This window comes from Mercenaria mercenaria, chromosome 14 (genome assembly GCF_021730395.1).
Source record: "Mercenaria mercenaria strain notata chromosome 14, MADL_Memer_1, whole genome shotgun sequence".
NCBI lineage: Eukaryota > Metazoa > Mollusca > Bivalvia > Venerida > Veneridae > Mercenaria > Mercenaria mercenaria.
Genome location: NC_069374.1, coordinates 63,936,780 through 63,960,356, shown reverse-complemented (window position 1 = coordinate 63,960,356; position 23,577 = coordinate 63,936,780). Strand labels below are relative to the sequence as shown.

Here is a 23,577-nt window from a genome sequence, read left to right as displayed (position 1 = left end):
ACTACTACTATACTACTACTACTACTACTACTACTATACTACTACTACTATACTACTACTACTATACTGCTACTACTACTACTACTACTACTACTACTACTACTATACTACTACTACTATACTGCTACTACTACTACTACTACTACTACTATACTACTACTATTACTACTACTACTACTACTACTATACTACTACTACTACTACTACTATACTGCTACTACTACTACTACTACTACTACTATACTACTACTACTACTATACTTCTACTACTATACTGCTACTACTACTACTACTACTACTACTACTACTATACTACTACTACTACTACTACTACTACTACTACTACTATACTACTACTACTATACTACTACTACTATACTGCTACTGCTACTACTACTACTACTACTACTATACTACTACTACTACTACTACTACTATACTACTACTACTACTACTACTATACTACTACTACTATACTACTACTACTATACTACTACTACTACTACTACTACTACTACTATACTACTACTACTACTACTACTACTATACTACTACTACTACTACTACTACAACTTCCACTGCTACTACGACTGTATTACTCCGGCTGCTACTGCTACCACTACAACTACTACTACTACTACTACTACTACTACTAACTGCTAACTGCTAACTGCTAACTGCTACTGCTACTGCTACTGCTACTGCTACTGCTACTGCTACTGCTACTGCTACTACTACTACTACTACTACTACTACTTCCACTGCTACTACGACTGTATTACTCCGGCTGCTACCACTACAACTACTACTACTATTACTGCTACCACTGCTGCTACTACTACCATAACTACTACTACTACCGCTACTTCTACTACTAGTAATAATAAATGATTATAATAATGATAGTAAGTATAATAATAACTTATTAAAAGGATAGAATATTCATCTAGGCCAACCAAGAATATCGTTCTTTAACATTCAATTTGACATTTAACAATTCGGTCTTTCGTATGTAACATAGACAGTAAAGTGAAAGTTAAAAACAGAATAACGTATTATGACCTAAAGAAAATAATCCTTAATGGCATAAACAATATGCAGAACTATACTACAGAGTTTAAAATCTAGCTATTATGAGATATTAACGTTATGTACAAGCGGCGAAATAAGTATTACGAAAACAGAAACTAATGTATGGAAAATAATGAAATACATGATACTGTACAATATAAACTGAAACTAAATAAAGTGACTTTAATCTCCGGAAACATCTCCGGTGGGTAAAGTACTTCAAGATGACGAAGGAAAAAAACCTCTGATCCGCAGTTTGTTTCGTGTTATTTAATCATGATTACTTACAACCAGTGATTTGAACTTTTTGAGTAGCACCACAATGCAAAATATTCAAAATCGAACCATATAGGTCAGTTCATCATATTTATAAGAAACATTGGAACAAGACAGATATCAGCGGTTCGCGACACGTGCCCACTAATTATCAGTGCCGTAGCCAGACACAAATTTTAACCGAGGCAATCTACGGGGGTGCGGGGGCATGCCCCCAAGAATTGTTGTGTTACATCACAGTAAAATTCGTTCTTTTAACCCTATTTATCTCAGTTACTTTCACATTTTAAGAAAAAAAAAATACATTGATAACTTGTAAGGATAACTGAGGCTTTATTAAAATAAAATCAGAAAACCATCAGTAAAGACATACAACAACATGCTGTTTATCAGTTTACTGGTAGTTTATTAGTTTATAGCCCGAGAGGGGATAGGTAATGGAGGGGTGGGGGTGAGGGGCTCTGTCCGTGTTGGGTGTGGGGTCGGGTCAGGGGGTCTCCCCCTAGAAATTTTTGAATTACATGTATATGGTGGCCTCTGGTGTTTTATTCATTGTTTTTTTTTTTATTTTGAGGTACTGCATGGGGCGTAACCCTTCATTTTAGTGGGTCAGGGGGCACTATTCCTAGGAAATTTTGAAATATAGATACGAAATAATGGCATATATTGCATTTTTTGGTCTAAATGTTGAGGTACTGTAGGGGGAATCCTCTCATTTTAGTGGGTTCAGGGGGGCACTCTGCCTGAAAAAAATTGAAAACCAGGTATGAAATGGTGGCCTCTGGTGCATATTTGGTCTAAATTTTAAGGTATGGAAGGGGGTTTCCCCCTCATTTTAGTGTAGTCAGTGGGCTCTCTTCGTGGGAAATTTTAGAATATACATTTGTAGATACGAAATGGTGGCCTATGGTGCATTGTTTTGGTCTAAATTGTGAGATACTTTAGGGGGAACCCCTCATTTTAGTGCGATCAGGGACTCTCGCCCTGGAAAATCTTGAAATACATATATGAAATGGTGACCTCTGGTCCATTTCTTGGTCTAAATTTTAAAGTATGGAAGGGGTTTCCCTCCTCATTTTAATGGGGTCAGGGGGATCTCTTCCTAAAATTTTGAAATATAGATACGAAATGGTGGCCTATGGTGCACTGTTTGGTCTAAATTTTGAGGTACCTTATGGGGAATCCGCTCATTTTAGGGGAGTCAGGGGGCTCTCGCCCTGGAAAAATATGAAATACAGATACGAAATGGGGGGCCTATGGTGTACTTTTTGGTCTAAATTTTGAGGTACTGTAGGAGTTTTCCCACTCATTTTAGTAGGGTCAGGGGCTCTCTTCCTGGAAAATTTTGAAATACAGATACGAAATGGTGGCCTATGGTGCATTGTTTGGTCTAAATTTTGAGATACTTTAGGGGGAACCCTCTCATTTTAGGTGGGTCAGGGGGTTCTCGCCCTGGAAAAATTTGAAATACAGGTATGAAATGGTGGCCTCTGGTGCATTGTTTGGGTCAAAATTTTGATGTATTGGAGGGAGTTTTCCCATCATTTAAGTGGGGTCACGGGGCCCTTCCCTTGGAAAATTTTGAAATATCGGTATGAAATAGTGGCCTCTGGTGCTTTTTTGGGCTTAAATTTGATGATAATAATAATAAATAATTGGGTGCAATTGGTCACTTCTCAGTCAACTTGTGGGCGGTGGGGGCACGGGCCTCCTCGATCCGGCCCCTGAATCCGGACCTGGCAAGGCTATCAATAAGACTGCTAGGATTTCTGCCTCACCTTGCCTCAAGTTATTTAATGTCATGAGGCAAATGATGTTCTGATATATTCTAATGATATTAATATATATATATAGATTCTACTTTTTTGAACTTTAATAACTGAATTTTTCATCAGTGTGATAGCCCTACTTTTTACTCTTTTTTTTTTTTTGGCTCCTCAAATTTTAACCGAGGCAACTGCCTCGGTTTGCCTCAGTGTGGCTACGGCGCTGTAATTATGACCGATAGACATATATTCATGTTAGGAAGTTGACAGCAACATGCGGAGAACAAGTTTGTACCGGGACAGAATCCAGTAACACTGGCTAGGTTAATTGCCCGCCGTCACATAACTGAAATACTGTTGAAAAACGACGTTAACAAATAAACAAACATTCAGTAAAAAACAGTGGTATTAAAAAAATATTGTCTTTTCAACACTGTGTCTTTCCTAATATGTTTTATTAAACAAATTCTTTCTATATTTATGATCCTATCCTTGATGAGCTTTTAAAGACAAGTGTACATGATTTTAGTCCGACTGGCAAACAGATGTCGCAAAATTTGATATTTTTGACATTTTTTATCAGTTATAAAGGAAAAGAAACCTATTTTCTGTTTTCGAAATAAATGCAAAAATCTTCGGGTACCAAAACATACTTAATAGAAGAATCTTTCAATTTAAAGGAGTTTTTCCGAATCACTTCTTGATATTGCTTAACGGAAACGAAGTAGCAAGTATATAGATAACACTGTAATAATGCAACGATATTTCATTACCACTACAAGCAAAATGATTTGTTTTCAAAGGGACATTGTTGTTGATTTCTAATCACTCGCAAGTGCAGTTTCGAATTCCACTTTGGACGAAGAATTGGTCTAGTGATGAAACCTCCAGAGAACGCCCGAAAATACAACAGAGCCGCGCCGTGGGAAAACCAACATAGTGGCTTTGCGACCAGCATGGATTTAGACCAGCCTGCGCATCCGCGCAGTCTAGTCAGGATCCACGCTGTTCACTAACAGTTTCTCTAATTGCTATAGGCTTTAAAAGCGAACATCATGGATCCTGACTAGACTGCCCGGATGCGCAGGCTGGTCTGGATACATGCTGGTCGCAAAGCCACAATGTTGGTTTTCTCATGGCACAGCTCAACTGTAGTCTGCTTTCGTCACCAAAAGCTGGACAGTCGCTATATGACGCATTATTCTGCCGATAGACGTTAAATCCAACAAAATCAAAAGGATCATCCTATACATTTTATTCTGGCTGTGTATTTCAAAATGAAAACAGCTTTGCGTAGTTTGATATTCTTGAAATCTTAATATTTAAGCTTAAATAAGTTTATCTTGGTTAAAATCAATTTTAAGAGTTACTCCTGCCAAGCGTTTCAAACAAATCTATAGCATGACCAAAATCTGATACTAAGAACCTTTAGCTCGCCCGCTTAGCTCAGTAGGTAAAGCGTCGGTCTACGGATCGCGGGGTCGCGAGTTCGATCCTCGGGCGGGGCGTATGTTCTCCGTGACTATTTGATAAAACGACATTGTGTCTGAAATCATTAGTCCTCCACCTCTGATTCATGTGGGGAAGTTGGCAGTTACTTGCGGAGAACAGGTTTGTACTGGTACAGAATCCAGGAACACTGGTTAGGTTAACTGTCCGTCGTTATATGACTGAAATACTGTTGAAAAACGGCGTTAAACCCAAAACAAACAAACAAACTAAGAACCTTTAAATGTGTGCTAAATTACAAAGATGTATTTTCAGTAATGTCCAGTCAGATATTTGCCAAATGGAGGATAAGATGGTCAGATCAGTATTTCTTAGTAATACATAACTAGGCACGAGTAAAACACCTTTTATATTGACATTCCGACAGGACACAGAACAAATAGTCCAAAATTGCATCATTGGCAGACATAGTGATCAAGACAATTCGAAAACTCTGCTTAATTTCGTTTTTTAAGCTTCGGTCCATGACGATAGACATGACATTATCTACGCCTTAGTGTTTTTATTAAAAAATGATAATATCACGGTCACTGCAGAGGAGAAAATGGCGTAAAATAAACATAATGGCGATAATTTTGAATATTTTGTGTTCAGCTTTCAGTCCTATTCAATGGTGCCATGAATGTAAATCAGTGGGTTCCACTTCTAGAGAGCAGTTATCAAATTTCAAATAATTCTTGAGACAAATTACGTTCCGTGTCTACTGTCAGATGAATACTAAATAGCTGCTAGCTAAATATGAATTACTGATGATGGAAAGAAATGATCACATAATTCCTGTTATTATATACCTATATACATTCTGTAGGAAATCGGCTTGTATTTCACAATCAAATATGAACAGACAGACAAAAATTCCGTATTGTACCTTTTAAATTCCGTATTGTACCTTCCGTATTGTATGCTGCCGGACTATTTACATTAATATGCATGACCCGACACATTTCTATAAATAACGCACATAGAAACTTCACTTAGGTCCATTTAATATCAATAAACATTGAAGATTTCGTTCAAGAACGAAACAAGAATCAAAATGGTAAAGGTATATAATAAAAGGGTCATTATAACAGTAGCTAGATCTGGGACTTTGTATACGGCTCTCGTGGATTTTGCGCGCCTCGTGAGATCCGATCTGGCAAAATCCACTCGAGCCGAATACTGCATCCCAGATCAAGCTACTGTTATAATAACCCTATTTTATAACGAGGCCTTTGACAAACTCGGCTATGCAAAGGCTCTTTTAAAACAAGTGAATGAAGTATTGCAATATAAAGTCCCATACTGGAAGGCATTTTTTTTCCTCTGTAGTATAACATAATGATCTGATTTCTGTCAATGATGTATAAACAATATTGTACTAAATATACAGTATGTTATAAACAAAACTTAGGTTAAAATTTGTATATATAAAACCCTATAGTTATTTTTATAAAACATTTCTGGCCGATTATCAAAAAGGTAACATTAAAAAATCCATATAAGTCCTCACAAAATTCTTTACCAGGCAAGATAGGTCAATATACACCTAAAAATTGGATGTAACATGCATGTTGTACCACAGAAAACTGGTCTCGCTTTGTCCCTACAGCCTGTAATAAGTACGTTACAATATAAGCAACTCAAAGTAATACAAAGGGACATAATTCTAAACTAGAATGTGTCTGTAGGACACAGGGTGTGCCCCCACTGGTACATTTGTCACAAATAAGTGGCAATAATTCAAATGTTTGCAGTCTTAATGGGGTATAGCCTCAACAAACATTTTATGAAAAGGATTGATTATTCTAGGCGCTATACTTTTTGAGCTATGAGCATCACAAACAAAAAATCCACTGTTTTGGCTATTTCAAGAGCCATAACTCTGTAATAAGAGCTAAGATTCTCAAGAAGAATGCCAAGTGTGCAAGGTCACATCACGATAAAGACTCCAGCAAGGTTTCCTGAATTTACATCAAATACTTTTTGAGCTAGGTATATAATTAGGTGAAAAAGTGCATTTTTTACTATTTCAGGGGCCATAACTTTAAAAATAAGGGGTGGAGCCAGCCAAAAAATTAGAGGTGTGCAAGTTTATATCATGATAAAGACTTCTGCGAGTTTTAACCATTTATATTAACTGCTTTTTGAGCTAGGTGTGTCACAAGGTGAAAATGTACATTTTTGCCTATTTCAGGGGCCATAACTCTAAAAACAGGGGGCGGACCCAAATGAAAAATAGAAGGTGCACAAGTTCATATCATGATTAAGACTCATGCAAGGTTTCATGAATCTATATCAAATACTTTTTGAGCTAGGCATGTCAGAAGGTGAAAATGTGCATTTTTGACTACTTCAGGGGCCATAACTCTGAAAATTGGGGGCAGACCAAAATGAAAACTAAAAGGTGCGCAAGTTCATATCATGATTAAGACTCATGCAAGGTTTCATGAATCTATATCACATACTTTTTGAGCTAGGCGTGTCACAAGCTGAAAATGTTTATTTTTGACTATTTCAGGGGCCATAACACTGAAAATAGGGGGTGGAGCCAGATGAAAACTAGGAGGTGCGCAAGTTCATATCATGATTAAGACTCAAGCAAGGTTTCATGAATCTATATCAAATACTTTTTGAGCTAGGCATGTCACAAGGTGAAAATGTGCATTTTTGACTATTTCAGGGGCCATAACTCTGAAAATAGAGGGCGGAGCCAGATGAAAAATAGAAGGTGCGCAAGTTCATATCATGATTAAGACTCATGCAAGGTTTCATGAATCTATATCAAATACTTTTTAGCTAGGCGTGTCACAAGCTCAAAATGTGCACTTTTGACTATTTCAGGGGCCATAACTCTGAAAAAAGGGGGTGGAGCCAGATGAAAAATAGGAGGTGCGCAAGTTCATATCATGATTAAGACTCATGCAAGGTTTCATCAATTTATATCAAATACTTTTCGAGCTAGGCGCGTCACGAACTTCGGACGGACGGACAGACGGACGGATGCATGGACAAGACCAAATCAATCTATATGCCCCCACCACTTATGGGGGGGGGGCATAAAAAAGAGTGCCTGATGGTGGTGAATATTTCTGCCAAGTTTCATCAAAATCCCTACATGCAGAAAGAAATGCTTCGGACAAAGTCATTCCTGAATTTGGCATTTGACCTCTAAGCGTGATCTTGACCTTAGACCTAGAGACCTGGTTCTTGCGCATAACAATCTGTCTCATGATAGTGAACATTTCTGCTAAGTTACATCAAAATCCCTCCTTGCATGAAGAAGTGTTCCAGACAAAGTCATTCTTGTATCTGACCTTTGGCATCTATGTGTGACCTAGACCTTCGACCTAGGGACCAGGTTCTTGTGCATGACACTCCCTCTAATAATGCTGAACATTTGTACCAAGAAATATTCAAATCCTGTTATTCATGACAAAGTTATACACCGGACAAGAACATTGACCCATTAACCTTTGATCACCAAGCGTGACCTTGACCTTTAAGCTAGGGTTCTGGGTGTTGGGCATGACACGTCATTTCATCATGGGGAACATTCATGCCAAGTAATATTAAAATCCCTTGATGGATGGCAGAGTTCTGGACTGGACAGGAAAAACCGTATTGACATTTGACCTTCAATTGTGACCTTGACCTTTGAGCTAGGGGTCCGGGTTTTGCGCACGACACGTCTCTCATCATGGGGAACATTTGTGCCAGGTAATATTAAAATACATTCATGGATGGCAGCGTTATGGACCGGACACGAAACAGACCCTGTTCTTGCCATATTAACATTTGAAAAGCGCATTCCTATAGTCCCCGAAACTGGTTTTCAACCATTAGGGGACTAATAAAGGGTCAAAATATATGACAATAAAACCGATTGTTTTGCCAAGGAAACGAATAGAAACTTGCCACAAATCATAAAAGTGATTGGGACTTGAAGTCGTGGTGACAGGATGGCAGTTTCATGTTAAAAGCGATTTAAGCCAGCAGTAATATGTTTTGAAATTTATCAAACGTCAGATTCCAAAATCAAGGTCACTTAAAGTTAGTAGGTCAAAATCAAGGTCTCTTTAAGTCTGTTATGAGATGTATGTTCAAAACTGAAGAAGTGTTTTAAATTTTATGGCAATATCTTAAAAAAGAAGAAAGTAGGTCAGTAGGTAAATATCATGGTCAAGAGACCATGTAATCACTAAGGGTCGACAACAGCGAATGAATATGTTAGAAAATTATTGAATATTTTTCCAGTGTAACTTTACTCATATTTGAAACAAATAAAGGGACATAACTTCGAGAAATATCATTCAAATGGAACGTGCTTTGCATATGCACAACTACACTTGGTACCGATGATAATAATAACAAGGTTTGATAAAAGTCTGGCATGCAATAATTGAGAAATAATGCGACATTTGTTTCCATATACATATGAAGAAAAATGATAAAGAGCCATAACTATGTGAAAAATCATTTAAATGGAACGTGTTTTGCACAAGCACAACTTGACTTAGTACCAATAAGAATTACATAGTTTGATAAAAGAAATAGCGCTGAATTTTTCCACATAGATATAAAGAAAAAAATCAATAAAGGGCCATAACTTAGTGCAAAATCATCCAAATGGAACCCGCTGCAAACATGCACAACTAGGCTTGATACTGATAATAATTACAAGGTTTAATAAAAATCTGGCAAATAATTGCTGAGAAATAGCCGGACAAATTTCGTCTACAGACGGACGGACGTAACGACCGACGTACGGACTGGAGTCCAGTATAGCACCAAGATACTGTATCTGAGGGTATAATAAATAAAACAATACAACTGATCAATTGCGCGATTTAATCGACTTGTCAGGACGGGGTTTCGCGACGGTCCACTGCATTATTGTGCAGGATATAATTATGTAGTATATTCGGAAGTCTGATTTCTTATTCAGTGGCCATCTACCTTACATTGCAGCCAATGTAGCATTGAAATTATGTCGTTGGTTACCGAAAGACTACGGAATTAAACAATGATATTGCTCTAACCAATTTCTCGTTTTTTAGATTACAATTATTTCCGTAAGGCACATATTAACCCCGCCCCGCCAGGTCGAAAACAACACACAATACAAAGGAAGCGTGAATACTCTGAAAAACTATTTTCGATTTTAAAGTGGCCGGTTAACACACTGGATAACCGGCTATCCTGACTAGCGCTGGAAATGTAACCCAGCTGGAAATGTAACCCAGCTGGAAATCGGTAGGTAAAGTTTTTCATTTATTTCTATTAAAACGAAGCAAATTCTTGCAAATCAACTTGACAGTTTTGTCAAGGAATGACCATGGCTTACATTTACAATTTCTGGGCCAAATACGATCGTTATGTTTTGAGATATTCGCTAACAATTTCTTCAGTTTGAAAAAAATCGAGCAAAAATCCATAGTTTTGCGCAAATTGTTTTGTTTCTGAACAACCTGTGGAAACTTTTATAATCTGGTTTAACAGATGAGTCCTTTCGGAACACCTGTGTAAAGTTTCCGGGTTCTACGTTATTCCTGAAAAAGTATATTAGCCGTTAAATAGGCATGGTCGAAAAAAAGACTGTCGAAAACGGCCGCTAGTGCAGTCGTTGAACTCGGATGTTAACATTTATGGACTATTCATTAACTCCGATGATTTTGAATACTTTTGTATGTAAAACGTATTACTGGCAGTGATTTGACGGAAACGTAAGTCTTTTTAAAAACGGCACATTCATTTCAAGAGGCTTTAGGACTATATTCCTTCACACCCGGGATGAATTTTAACCTAGTTTACGCGTTCTTGCCATTTTTCCGCCATGCGAAAGCCAACCATATATGTTTTTTTGCAGTTACACCGAAGCAATATAGTACATATTGCCATTTTGCCAGCTTTTGATGGTGGAGGAAAACCACTACAGGTAGCTCTGGGCTACTACAGAAAGTAATCTCACCTCGGGTTTTGCAAGTGCAAATGATTGCTTCTGATCGTCAGAAACATATCAACAAAATATTTGTACGTGCACGTATAAATTACTCTCGCATATCAGCAAACATATAATGCATCATAATGAGCTAGTGGATCACTGAGAAGAAATAGTTTCTTTTAGTTTCATAGAATAAAACAATTGTTACATTAGCCGATACGTGGCATGACTAAGGGAATGGAATATCAAATACAACAACTATTTTCTAATTACACCTTTCAGTTCACTTCTTCTTTTTAGATCTGTTGTAATAGAATATAACTGACAATTGTATCAATAATCACTCACGATTTACTGACAAAGGCAACTTTCAATTTACAGGCATATGCAAACATTACAATAACTATAAGAAGGATTGGTAATTTAATTACTTTAACGGTATTATATCGTTCATAGTCAATCGACTTAGATCAAAAACCACGGCAGCAGAGTACTCTGACAGCTACAATATGTTGTATAACCAGCAAATAAATAGCATGCTGCTCAATAGACTTGTTGTTTCAAATAAAAATAACCCGTAAGTTATTGCCCCTTCGTGAACTATTTTCTCAAATGTTACTGCAGATTATTAACAAATTTGAAAACAAAATTCGTGCGATAACGCATAATGGTAGTGATATTCAGTATATTACAATATACATTCTCTGTAAATGATATCTTAAATAGAAAATAACAAAGGGTCATATAACGGTAAAACCCCTTTGCAATGGCATGAATCAGTCGCTTTGTTTGTTGATATAATCTACTTCTCATTCTAATGCAGTTCAAACTGATACCATGTACACCGTTTAACACAGAAGAATATGATTATTTAGATATGTACCGTGTATTGTTATATATATATACTCATGTTTTAAATTGATTAAGATAAAATGAAACCGCACAGGTCAATGTTTTAACGGCGTTCAAATTTCGGATGTGTGACGTCACTTATGGCGCGTGTTTCATCTGGTCATCGTATTATGAAGTTCATCAGCGACGGTATTTCCCTTTGTCTCAGATACAAAAATACATATATTTAATTAATAAAATAGTGTAAAGCTGTGTGATAAGATTATTACTTTACATGCACTCGTTCATTCGCGGAAGAATACTGCGTCCCTAAAGCCGCGTAATATTTCTGCTGCAGACCTCGTACTTATTTCTAGATACAAATCTAATAATCTATACTAAGAAAACAGCAAACGTCTATGCATTAGTAAAACATAATGGTATATATAGTTCTTAGATATAAGTGCTTGAATGCAGCTTAAGTATTACGTAAAATTAATGACGAACTTCTCATTAAAGATACAGGGTATTCATGGTTAGATTCTCTATCATCAAACAAGAGGGCCATGATGGCCCTATATCGCTCACCTGTTATCATTGCACTTAAGGACAAGTCTTCAAGGTCAAAAGATCAAAATAGAAATCAATCAAAAGAATTATGAGAAAATATAGTTGAAATTTTCTTTAAGTAACTTTAAAAACAAGATCTGAAAACTTTTTGTAGAGGTCCACTAGGCAATGCTACATGTCAAATATCTAAGCTCTTCTGGTTTATTTTTAGAAAATTTTGAAGATTTTTCTATTTACAATCAAGTAACCCCATGGGGCAGGGTCAATTTGACCCCAGGGGCCATGATTTGAATAAACTTTGTAAAAGTCTAATAGGCAATGCTACATGTCAAATATCTAAGATCTAGGCCTTCTGGTTTATTTTCAGAATTTTGTTTTAAGATTTTCCTATGTAAAATCAAGTGACCCCTAGGGCGGAGTCAATTTTGACCCCGGGGGACAATGTTTGAACAAATTTTGTAGAGGTCCACTAGGCAATGCTACATGTCAAATATCTAGTCTCTAGGCCTTCTAGTTTATTTTTAGAAAAATTTTGAAGATTTTCCTATGTAAAATCAAGTGACCCCTGTGGCGGGGTCAATTTTGACCCAGGGGGTCATGATATGAACTAATTTTGTAGAGGTCCACTAGGTAATGCTACATGTGAAATATCTAAGCTCTAGGCCTTCTGGTTTATTTTTAGAAAACTTTTGAAAATTTTCCTATGTAAAGTCAAGTGACCCCTAGGGCGGGGTCAATTTTGACCCCCGGGTCATAATTTGAACAACTTTAGTAGAGGTCCACTAGGCAATGCTACATGTCAAATATCTAAGCTCTAGGCTTCTGGTTTTTGAGAAGAAGATTTTTTAAATATTTTCCTATGTAAAATCAAGTGACCCCTGTGGCGGGGTCAATTTTGAACCCGGGGGCCATGATTTGAACAAATTTTGTAGAGGTCCACTAGGCAATGTTACATGTGAAATATCTAAGCTCTAGGCCTTCTGGTTTATTTTTAGAAATTTTTTGAAGATTTTCCTTTGTAAAATCAAGTGACCCCTGGGGCGGGGTCAATTTTGGCCCCGGGGTCATGATTTGAACAATTTTAGTAGAGGTCCACTAGGCAATGCTACATGTCAAATATCTAAGCTCTAAGGCTTCTGGTTTTTGAGAAGAAGATTTTTTAAGATTTTCTTATGTAAAATCAAGTGACCCCTGGGGTGGGGTCAATTTTGATCCCGGGGTCATGATTTGAACAAACTTGGTAGAGGTCCACTAGGCAATGCTTCACACCAAATATCTTAGCTCTAGGGCTTCTGATTTTTGAGAAGAAGATTTTTAAAGTTTTTCCTTTCGGTTGCCATGGCAACCAGTGTTCTGCATGGAATTCAATTCTTTGAACAATTTTGAAAGGGGGCCATCCAAGGAACATCCCTGTGAAGTTTCATCAAAATTGGCCTGTTGGTTTAGGAGGAGATGTTGTTTAAAGGAAAGTGTGGACGGACGACGGACGGACGGACAGACGGACGGACGGACGGACGCCGGACGGTGAGCGATCACAATACCTCACCCTGAGCACTTTGTGCTCAGGTGAGCTAAAAAGCAAATGTATTAAAGCTACTCCATCAAAATTGTACTAAATTACGTATGTCCCTTCCTTCAGCCTGTTTGATCATCAAAGTATGAAAAATGCATTCTTTATAACATGCTTTGGTATCGTGGGAGTAAATAAAGCCACTACAATTTTTGGTACTAAACTAGTGTAATAACTTTTGTACGCTGGCCATGTTTCAAGCATAAAATGCGTTGCTCGAATTTAATTTGCGTATGATTGGTAATGAAACAAGGTTTCTATCATTCAAGAATTCACCTGCTAAAGCCCACTTTGTGTACTTATAAATCGAAATCTGAAGCCATTACAAATAAACCAGGGCACGTAAAGCCTGTGTATAGTATTCATATTACTGAAAATTAACTGCAGGAAAAAAAATTCTTGCAAAGTTCTTTTACAATGTATGAATATTTGACAGTCCCAGAGCAAAATGTATTCTTACAGTCTAAATTTCAGACTTTAAACGTTGACGAATAAGGGCCGGATATCAAAGTCCGATATATTCTATTTGCATCTGCATATGCTTGTTTATCATTTAAACAAGGTTGAGATTCAACACGACAAACTATGTAATAAAACCATGCCGAACTGGCAAACGTTAAGAAGTAGGTCTTCTGATAATGGATGTTAATAACAATGCAACATTCACTAAGTTGTGACGAATGAACAAATGTAATGACCCCCATTATTGGATAAATCATTTCATCAATGGGTTGAGATATCAATATCTTCAAGTCATTCTTTTAAATCGTTTTAAAAGCCTTTGCAACGTCTAAACCGACTCTGTGCATTGCAGCCCCTAGCTCACCAAACGTTGCATTGTCCGCCGCACGGGTCCTCCATTTCAGCAGTAATGTTCTTGTTCTGTCAACAGCAATTTCATTATCTATGCATATTTGGTCGATTTCAGCTTGTGAAAAATGCAGTTCGAATCCCAGTTGTTTAAATTCATAACCAATTTCTTTTGCAATGTGACTGAACTCTTTCTCGGTTGGGATTCTTTCAAAACTGAATTCCGATCCTAAAAATTAAATATCAATACAATACTTATAGTATTTTTTAAACATCCAACTTCACATTTCAAAACTGAATTGCGATCCTAAACATTGAATATCAGTGCAACATTCAAATTCATAAAGGAGTCACCGATACAGAATAGTCTTACGTAGAAGCTCCCATTCAATTATTACTATACTTTAACTTTTTCTGTTCATACCAAAAGTATGTTGTATATGTAAATGAAAGTTATAGTAAATGATGAATTATCATGAGAGGTAAAAAAAAATTGATTGCTCTTACCAAGTTTCATTTCTAGCACAGTGGTTTCATCAGACCAGTATTTGATCAAGTCTTCATATACTATCAAGTGTTCTTTGCCTTGGCAATAACATGGAATCGGGTCTTGATGGATATCGGTTTCTCCTTCAAGCAACATCATCGTTTCGTCATTATTCAGTGAAGCTTCAGGACACTTCACAAACAGCACGAAGTGGCTGTTGATTTTGACATTTTCTTCAAGCATGCTCGTAACACAGTCTTTTGTTTTAAGACAGACTGAGTGCTTTGGACTTTGACCGTCTATACTTAGTCTTGATATCCACATCTGAATCACGTGCTCGTACAAGAATATATAAAGGAAATGATTCTCTTCCAGACAAAATACTGCACCGCCGCAGAAAATCATGGATTTTCCTTTCTGTATTGACAGGGGCCATTTATTTAGACAGTTTGCAAAAAAGCGGTTAAATGCTGTCTTAGGAATAAATCTCTCGTCCTTTTCTTCGGATGTAGTGAAACAGAGTTTACTAGTAGATTTGCAATGGCGTGAATCGGTGCTAGCTGTAACTTCTCTTTGAGCGGGCTCCTTTAGTTTACACGGGACAAAATAATACTCTGCAGCCTGCTGAAAAAGATAAAATTGTCCTGCTGAAGACAAAATGTCATACTGAGTAGTACAAATGCTGCCAACAATACAATATTGAGTACAAGGGCAACTGTCCAACTGGGAAAGCAATATTGAGAAACAAGAGGGTCATGATGGCCATATATCGCTCACCCAAATTAAATTGCTTGCTTGAACAAATTTCTTAGCTAAAGCTTTAGAAACAAGAAAGTTGGTCAGTAGATCATATTTATGGTCACTGAAAGTCAGTTTTAAGATTGGTGTGCAAAACTGTACATGTCATCCAAATTTCAAGGCTGTATCTTTAAAAACAAGAAAGTAGGTCAGTAGGTCAAGGTCAAAGTCCGGTGACACCTTATCATTTGGGGTCATCTGGTAAATATAATTAAACTGTCTAGGAAATATGATCTGATAATTTTTGAATAATTTTTCCTATATAACTCATATCGAGGGTTCGACGCAATAAGGGCGTATCTACATATAACAATTATATGTAGATACGCCCTTATTGCGTTGAACCCTCGATATATCAAGTGACCCCTGGGGCGCTCTTTTCACCCCGGCGGCATATTTCGAACAATCTTGTTAGAGATAAACTAAGCAATGATACATACAAAATATCAAAGGCATAGGCCTTAAACTTTAAGACAAGAAGATTTTTTTAGTTCTTCCTATATAAGTCTATGTAAAACTTGGACCCCAATGACAGGGCCTCTTTTCAACTCAGGGGTCATATGTTGTCTTGGTACAGGACTACTAGGCAATGCAACATACCAAATACCAAAAGCCTACTGTATGCCTTGCAATTTCAGATGAGAAGAATTTTAAAGTCCTTTACTATATATGTCTATGGAAAACTTGGGACAGTTTTAACCCCAGGGTAATAATTTGAACAAACTTTGTGGAGAACCACATGGCAATGCTACATACCAAATATCAAAAGCCTAGGTCTGGTGGTTTCAGACAAGAAGATTTTTTAAAAAATTTCCTTTACAAGTCTATCATAACCATGTGACCGCCCTGGGCGCGGCCATATTTCAACCAAGGGGGGTAGGGTCATTTGAACAATCTTGGTAGAGGCTCACTATATGATGCTACATACCAAATATTAAAGCACTAAGCCTTTTTATTTCTGGAAAAAAGCTTTTCAAAGTTTTTCCCTATATAAGTCTATATATAGAAACAATGTGACCCCCAGGGCGACGCAATATTATACCCTAGGGGGATAATTGGAACAATCTTGGTAGAGGCCAACTAGACGATGCAACATACTAAATATCAAAGTCCTAGGCCTTATTGTTTTGGAAAAGAAGATTTTCAAAGTTTTTCCTACGTAAGTCTATATAAACAATGTGACCCCCAGGGTGGGGCCATATTTGACCCTAGGGGATAATTTGAACAATCTTTGTAGAGGCCCACTAGATGATGCCACATAAGAAATATCAAAGCCCTAGGCCTTGTGGTTTTGGACAAGAAGATTTTTGATGTTTTTCCTTTCGGTTGCCATGGCAACCAGAGTTCTGTATGGAATTCAATTCTTTGAACAATTTAATAAAAGACCATCCAAAAATCATACCTGTGAAGTTTCATCAAAATTTGCTCAGTGGTTTCGGAGGAGTTGTTTAAAGGAAAGTGTGGACGGACGGACGACGGGCAGACGGTGAGTGATCACAATAGCTCACCCTGAGCTTTTGGCGAGTACAGTACGGTTTAGTTTAAATGTTTTGGGTGGTTATAATACTCGCGCTTTCTTAGCTTTATATATTTTTCAATAACCCTTTGGGTATGGTGCCTGTTTTTTACTTTGCCTTTTGACTGCTTCTGTGATGTACAGACTTGCCTCCATTAAATTTTAGTTTATTTATTCCCACTGATTTCTAGATTGGCTTTAAATTGCTTTCTTTACTTGCAACGTGATCTGCTCAATTAGGGACTCGACGTTGTCGTTAGGCGTGGACGGTAGTATGTATTTCCTCTACCGTCAATGAACAGGCTCAACTAAACCAAGCTTTTTTTTTTCATTTGTGTTGGCAACCCGTGGGGTTTCATGTTTTCTTTATTTCAATAATTGCATTTTGATAAAACTGATTGTAGGTACATATTAGGTAAACATAATTATTTCACCTCCAAGTCTGCTGAGCTGTTTGTTTCTTCAGTCTGATGCCTTGGCTTGGTTATATATCCAAGAACCTCCATGTAGTTAAGCAGCACGTCCTTGTGTTCCAAGAAATCTTTGTTTTCTTCTCTGCTCCAGATCTTTTCTATAAGAAATAAGAATACATTCTGTACGGTGGAGCCAAGACTATATTCGGCAAATTAATGGTGAGATTGCCTGGAAAATAAGTAAGGTAGCGGAACCGTAATGACGTTCGGCAACTTCCATGTGATTACGCGTATTCGCCATGCCGAAATCGCATCACTTTAACTCCATCACTCGATAGTATTAGTATTATTACAAATATGCGCAAACAAGGACGATAAACATGGATTGTCCTGAATCCTAAAATCTGATATTTAGATTCACCCTATTCTTTTCCATTGAAAATTTCGTACGAATAGCAAAAGGAAAGGCGCGAGGTTTGCGTCATCGCTGCTTACTGATAACGGGTCGCTGTTTTGACGACGTCCGCGTATAGTCAGGGAGGACGTTCCTTAGATGACGTCGCAGTATATTCCATTTGTTGAACAGAATGGCCGGGAAACTGATGTTAATTTTAAATGCCACAAACTATGTGCAATTTATAATATTATTTTGTTTACAAATGAAAAGGAAATATGATGTAAATATAAGAAATGAAATTATATTTTTCGCTAGCACGATTCATGGATTTGCCGATCCTATTCTGTCGTTAAACATCGAAAAAAATCTTTTCATTTCTTAAATAAATAAAATTTCTCATTTTTCCTCCTCTTTAAACAGAAAGCAATATGAACGCGCCTAATTAAGCGACATGGGACAAAAAAGTTTCACACGGCCAGAAATTATTATCTCAGTCTATACTTCTTCTGTGGAGTAAATTTTTTACGTTCATAAAAACATTTGTAAAGTAGAAATATTATTTCTTAGTTTTAAATACATTAAAAACTCGCTCAAATTCCAAGTGATCCTGAATGGCAGTTATTGGGGATGTGTTGTGGATGAAGTCTTGATGAGTAAGAAACAATACTGAGAAACACAGTCAAGTAAAAGTAAAAACTGTCAAAGTAAAAATATACAAGAGCTGTCACTAATGGTGACAAATGCCCCCGCAGCACCTTGACCTTGGACCTGGTGACCCCAAAGTCAGTAGGGGTGGTGTACTCAATAAGTACTATCAGCATGTGAAGTCTGAAGGTCCTGAATGAAGTGGTTTGCTTGTAAAGTGCCTTCATGCAAAAAGTTAACGTTGGCCCCTGTGACCTTGACCTTTGACCTGGTGACCCCAAATTCAGTAGGATTGGTGTACTTATAAAGTACTATCAGCATGTAAAGTTTGAAGGTCCTGGGTGAAGTGGTTCGCAAGACAAGAGATCACAGAGTGATCTTGGCGCCCACCAATGTGCCATTTTTGAGAATTCCATAATTTAAGACTTATTAACTAGCCCAAGGTCAAATTTCATTTCCGTACAAAACACTGTGCATGTGGTCAAAATTCGAAACCTGTAGCTTGAGAAATGTGAAAGTAGGTCACTATATCAATTTCAAGGACAAAGTTCTTTGTACACAAAACTATGCATGTGCATCAAGTTTGAAGGCTGTAGTTTGATAAATTTGAAAGTAGTTTACTAGGTCAATCTTAAGTTTATTTTGATACACAAAACTATGCAAGTGGTCCAAATTTGAAGGCTGTAGCTTTAGAAATGTGAAAGTAGGTCACTAGGTCAAAATCAAGGACAAATTACACTTCAGAATACAAATCTATACATGTGGTCCAAATTTAAAGCCTGTATATTCAAAAATGTGAAAGAAGGTCACTAGGTCAATGTCAAGGTCAAAGTTTGCTTCGGTACACAATCCTATGCATGTACGTCTAAATTTGAAGCCTGTACCTACAGAAATGTGAAAGTAGGTCACTAGGTCAATCTTAAGGTCAAAGTTCATTTCGGTACACAAAACTATGCAAGAGGTCCAAATTTGATGGCTGTAGCTCGAGAAATGTGAAAGTAGGTAACTAGGTCAAAATCAAGGTCAAATTTTATTTTGGAACACAGAACTATGCATGTGGTCCAAATTTGAGGCCCGTACCTTCAATAATGTGAAAGTAGGTCACTAGGTCAATGTAAAGGTCAAAGATTGTTTCGGTACACAAAATTATGCATGTGGTCCAAATTTGAAGGCTGTAGCTTGAGAAATGTGAAAGTAGGTCACTAGGTTAAAATGAAGGTCAAATTTCATTTCGGAACACAAAACTATGCATGTGGTCCAAATTTGAAGGCTGTAGCTGGAGAAATGTGAAATAGGTCACTAGGTCAAAATCAAGGTCAAATTTTATTTCGGAACACAGAACTATGCATGTGGTCCAAATTTGAAGCCTGTACCTTCAAAAATGTGAAAGTAGGTCACTAGGTCAATATCAATGGCAAAGTTTTTTTCAGTGCACAAAACTATGCCTGTGGTCCAAATTTGAAGGCTGTAGCTACAGAAATGTGAAAGTAGGTCACTAGGTCAAAATCAAGGTTAACTCATGTCAAGGTTCATCTTGCCACTCAAAACCATACAGGTGGTCCAAACTTGAATGTTGTAGGTTATTGACAAGAAGATTTTAAAAGCTTTTCCCTATATAAGTCTATATGAACCATGTGACCCCCAGGGCGGGGCCATAATTGACCCTAGGGGATGATTTGAACAAAATTGGTAGAGAACCACTAGATGATGCTACATTACAAATGCCAAAGCCCTAGGCTTTGTGATTTGGACAAGAAGATTTTCAAAGTTTTTCCCTATATAAGTCTATGTAAACAATGTGACCCCCGGGGCGGGGCCATATTTGACCCTAGGGGAATAATTTGAACAATCTTAGTAGAAGACCACTAGATAATGTCGCATACAAAATATCAAAGCCCTAGGCCCTGTGTTTTTGAATAAGAGGTTTTTCAAAGTTTTTCCCTATATAAGTCTATATAAACCATGTGACCCCCCCGGGGCGGGGCCATATTAGACCCCAGGGAAATAATTTGAATCATCTTGGTAGAGGACCACTAGATGATGCTTCATACCAAATATCAAAGCTCTAGGCTCTGTGGTTTTGGACAAGAAGATTTTCAAGTTTTTCCCTATATAAATCTATGTAAATTATAGAAATAAACAAAGGGCCATAACTCACTAAAGAATTGTTGAACCAGTTTGATTTTCAGGGGGACACAACTAGGGTACCAATACATCATTCTGACAAAGTTTGGTCAAAATCCCCCTGGTAGTTTCTGAGGAGATGCGATAACGAGAAATTGTTAACGGAAGGACGGAAGGACGGACGTCGGACCACGGACGCAGAGTGATTTGAATAGCCCACCATCTGATGATGGTGGGCTAAAAAGTGCCTTCATGCAAAAAATTAACGTTGGCCCCTGTGACCTTGACCTTTGACCTGGTGACCCCAAAGTCAGTAGGGGTGGTGTTCTCAATAAGTACTATCAGCATGTGAAGTTTGAAGATCCTGGGTGCAATGGTTCGCGAGTAAATTGCTTTCATGCAAAAAGTTAACATTGGCCCCTGTGACCTTGACCTTTGACCTGGTGACCCCAAAGTCAGTAGGGGTGGTGTACTAAATAAGTACTATCAGCAAGTGAACTTTGAAGGTCCTAGGTGCAGTGGTTCGTGAGTAAAGTGCCTTCATGCAAAATGTTAACGTTGGCCCCTGTGACCTTGACCTTTGATCTGGTGACCCCAAAGTCAGTAGAGGTGGTGTACTCAATAAGTACTATCAGCAGGTGACGTTTGAAGGTCCTGGATGCAGTGGTTCGCGAGTAAAGTGCCTTCATGCAAAAAGTTAACGTTGGCCCCTGTGACCTTGACCTTTGACCTGGTGACCCCAAAGTCAGTAGGGGTTGTGTACTCAATAAGTACTATCAACAAGTGAAGTTTGAAGGTCCTTGGTGCAGTGGTTCACGAGTAAAGTGCCTTCATGCAAAAAGTTAACGTTGTGACTAACGAACGAACGAACTAACTAACTAACGAACGAACGAACGGACGGACAGTTGAAAACTAATATGCCTCCCTTCGGGGGCATAAAAACAGGACTCATCTCAAAACAAATTTAAGAACTGCAACAAAGATGGGAGGGAGTTGTGAAGGGACATTTAGAGACTAAGTGAAAAACCATTACTTCCTTCCGGATAGACAGATGAACAGACAAATGCCGGCGCCAGTAGTGGGGTGGGGGAGGGTTTCAGCTCTTTAATAGCTCTCGTGACTTTATCACAGGAAGTGAAAAGAAAACTTAGATGCTAATTAATTTTTGTGTTTGAAAACCGTCAAATAATCTAAAATGCCAACACCCTGACCACTTATAAGAGGCTCCACAGTGAATATTATTTTATTACTCATCCATCAATTGAACATCAGCTTGATTAAACCAAATACACATTAAAAGTTCAACTGAACAGTTAAGAGGTCAGCTAAGGATAGTAGGGACAGAACCTGTAATTACAATTCCCAAAGAGATGCATTCACTGCATGTAAATATTCAGTTATATTGCAGCAGGTAAACTCATTAATGAAATTATCCATTAGTTTTAAAACTAAATGTTATAGCTGACTTTAAATAATTTGATTACAGAAAAAACCTGGTAGTTATCATTTAGTTACACCATTTCTTCAGTGCAAATCCCTGTTTCAAACAAGTGAATGAAGTATTGCCATGCAATACAAAGTCCCCTACTGGAAGGCACCTAACTTTCTCTACTGCAGTATAACATCATGAACTGATATCTGTCAATGATGTATAAACAATATTGTACTATTATATACAATATGTTATAACAACACACCTGGATTAAAATGTGCATATATAAAAACCCACAGTTGTTTTCATATTGAAATGTTTTTGCCGATTATAAAAAAGTTATCATATAAGTTATTTATAGTACCAACAAAGGGAAATTTATCTTAAAAAAAAAAAAAAAAAAAAAAAAAAAATCTATATAAGTCCACAAGAAACTCTTTACCAGGTAGAGATAGGTCAAAATACACCTTAAAAATGGATGTAACATGCATGTTGTACCACAGAAAAGTGATCTCGATTTTTCTCTACGGCCAATAATAAAAAAGTTACAATAAAATCTATTTATAGTAAAACAAAGCGACGTAATTCTAAAAACAAGGGTGCCTCATGGTGGTGAACATTTGGTCCAAGTAACATCAAAATCCCTCAATGCATGAAGAAGAAATGCTCCGGACAAAGTCATTCTTGAATTTGACCTTTGACCTCTAAATATGACCTTGACCTTAGACCTAGGGACCTGGTTTTTGCGCATGACAATCCGTCTTATGTTGGTGAACATTTGTGCCAAGTTACATCAAAATCCCTCCATGCATGAAGAAGAAATGCTCCAGACAAAGTCATTCTTGTGTCTGACCTTTGGTCTCTAAGTGTGACCTTGACATTAGACCCTGGGCTTGGGTTTTGCGCATAACATGTTGTCTCATCCAGGGGAATATTTGTGCCAACTGATATCTAAATCCTGTTTTGCACGACAAAGTTTTAGACTGGACAGGAAAAAAATCCTACTGACCTTTGATCTCAAAGTGTGACCTTGACCTTTAAGCTAGGGTACTGGGTGTTGCGCATAACATGTCATCTCATCATGGGGAACAATTATGCCAAGTGATATTGTAATCCCTTGATGGATGACAGAGTTCTGGATCGGACAGGAAAAAAAATTATTGACCTTTGACCTTCAATTGTGACCTTGACCTTTGAGCTAAGGGTCCGGGATTTGCGCAGGACACGTCGTCTCATCATGGGGAACATTTGTGCCAAGTAATATTAAAATCCCTTAATGAATGTCAGAGTTATGGACCGGACACGAAACAGATCCTGTTCATGCTATGTTAACATTTGACTGCTAAGTGTGACCTTGACCTTTGAGCCAGGGGTCTGAAAGTTGTGCATGACACATCGTCTTATTATGAGGTACATTTGTGCCAAGTAATATTAAAATC

The 23,577-nt window shown here is 37.6% G+C and overlaps 1 protein-coding gene across 2 annotated transcripts; it reads right to left on the bottom strand.

The window, feature by feature from the left end:
- Positions 1-4,293: 4,293 nt before the first annotated feature.
- Positions 4,294-17,703, bottom strand: LOC123527922 (uncharacterized). 2 transcript variants are annotated; one of them, XM_045307659.2, is made up of 3 exons: positions 17,562-17,703; positions 14,834-15,434; positions 4,294-14,555 (listed from the first exon to the last, which is right to left on the bottom strand). In XM_045307659.2, the coding sequence occupies exons 1-3, from the start codon at positions 17,631-17,633 to the stop codon at positions 14,278-14,280; spliced, it is 951 nt and encodes a 316-aa protein (XP_045163594.2). In that variant the 5' UTR covers positions 17,634-17,703; the 3' UTR covers positions 4,294-14,277. The 2 variants fall into 2 exon arrangements, with proteins under 2 accessions (XP_045163594.2, XP_045163592.2); XM_045307657.2 differs by having other exon boundaries at positions 12,556-14,555; positions 14,834-15,437.
- Between the last annotated feature and the right edge of the window lie 5,874 nt (positions 17,704-23,577).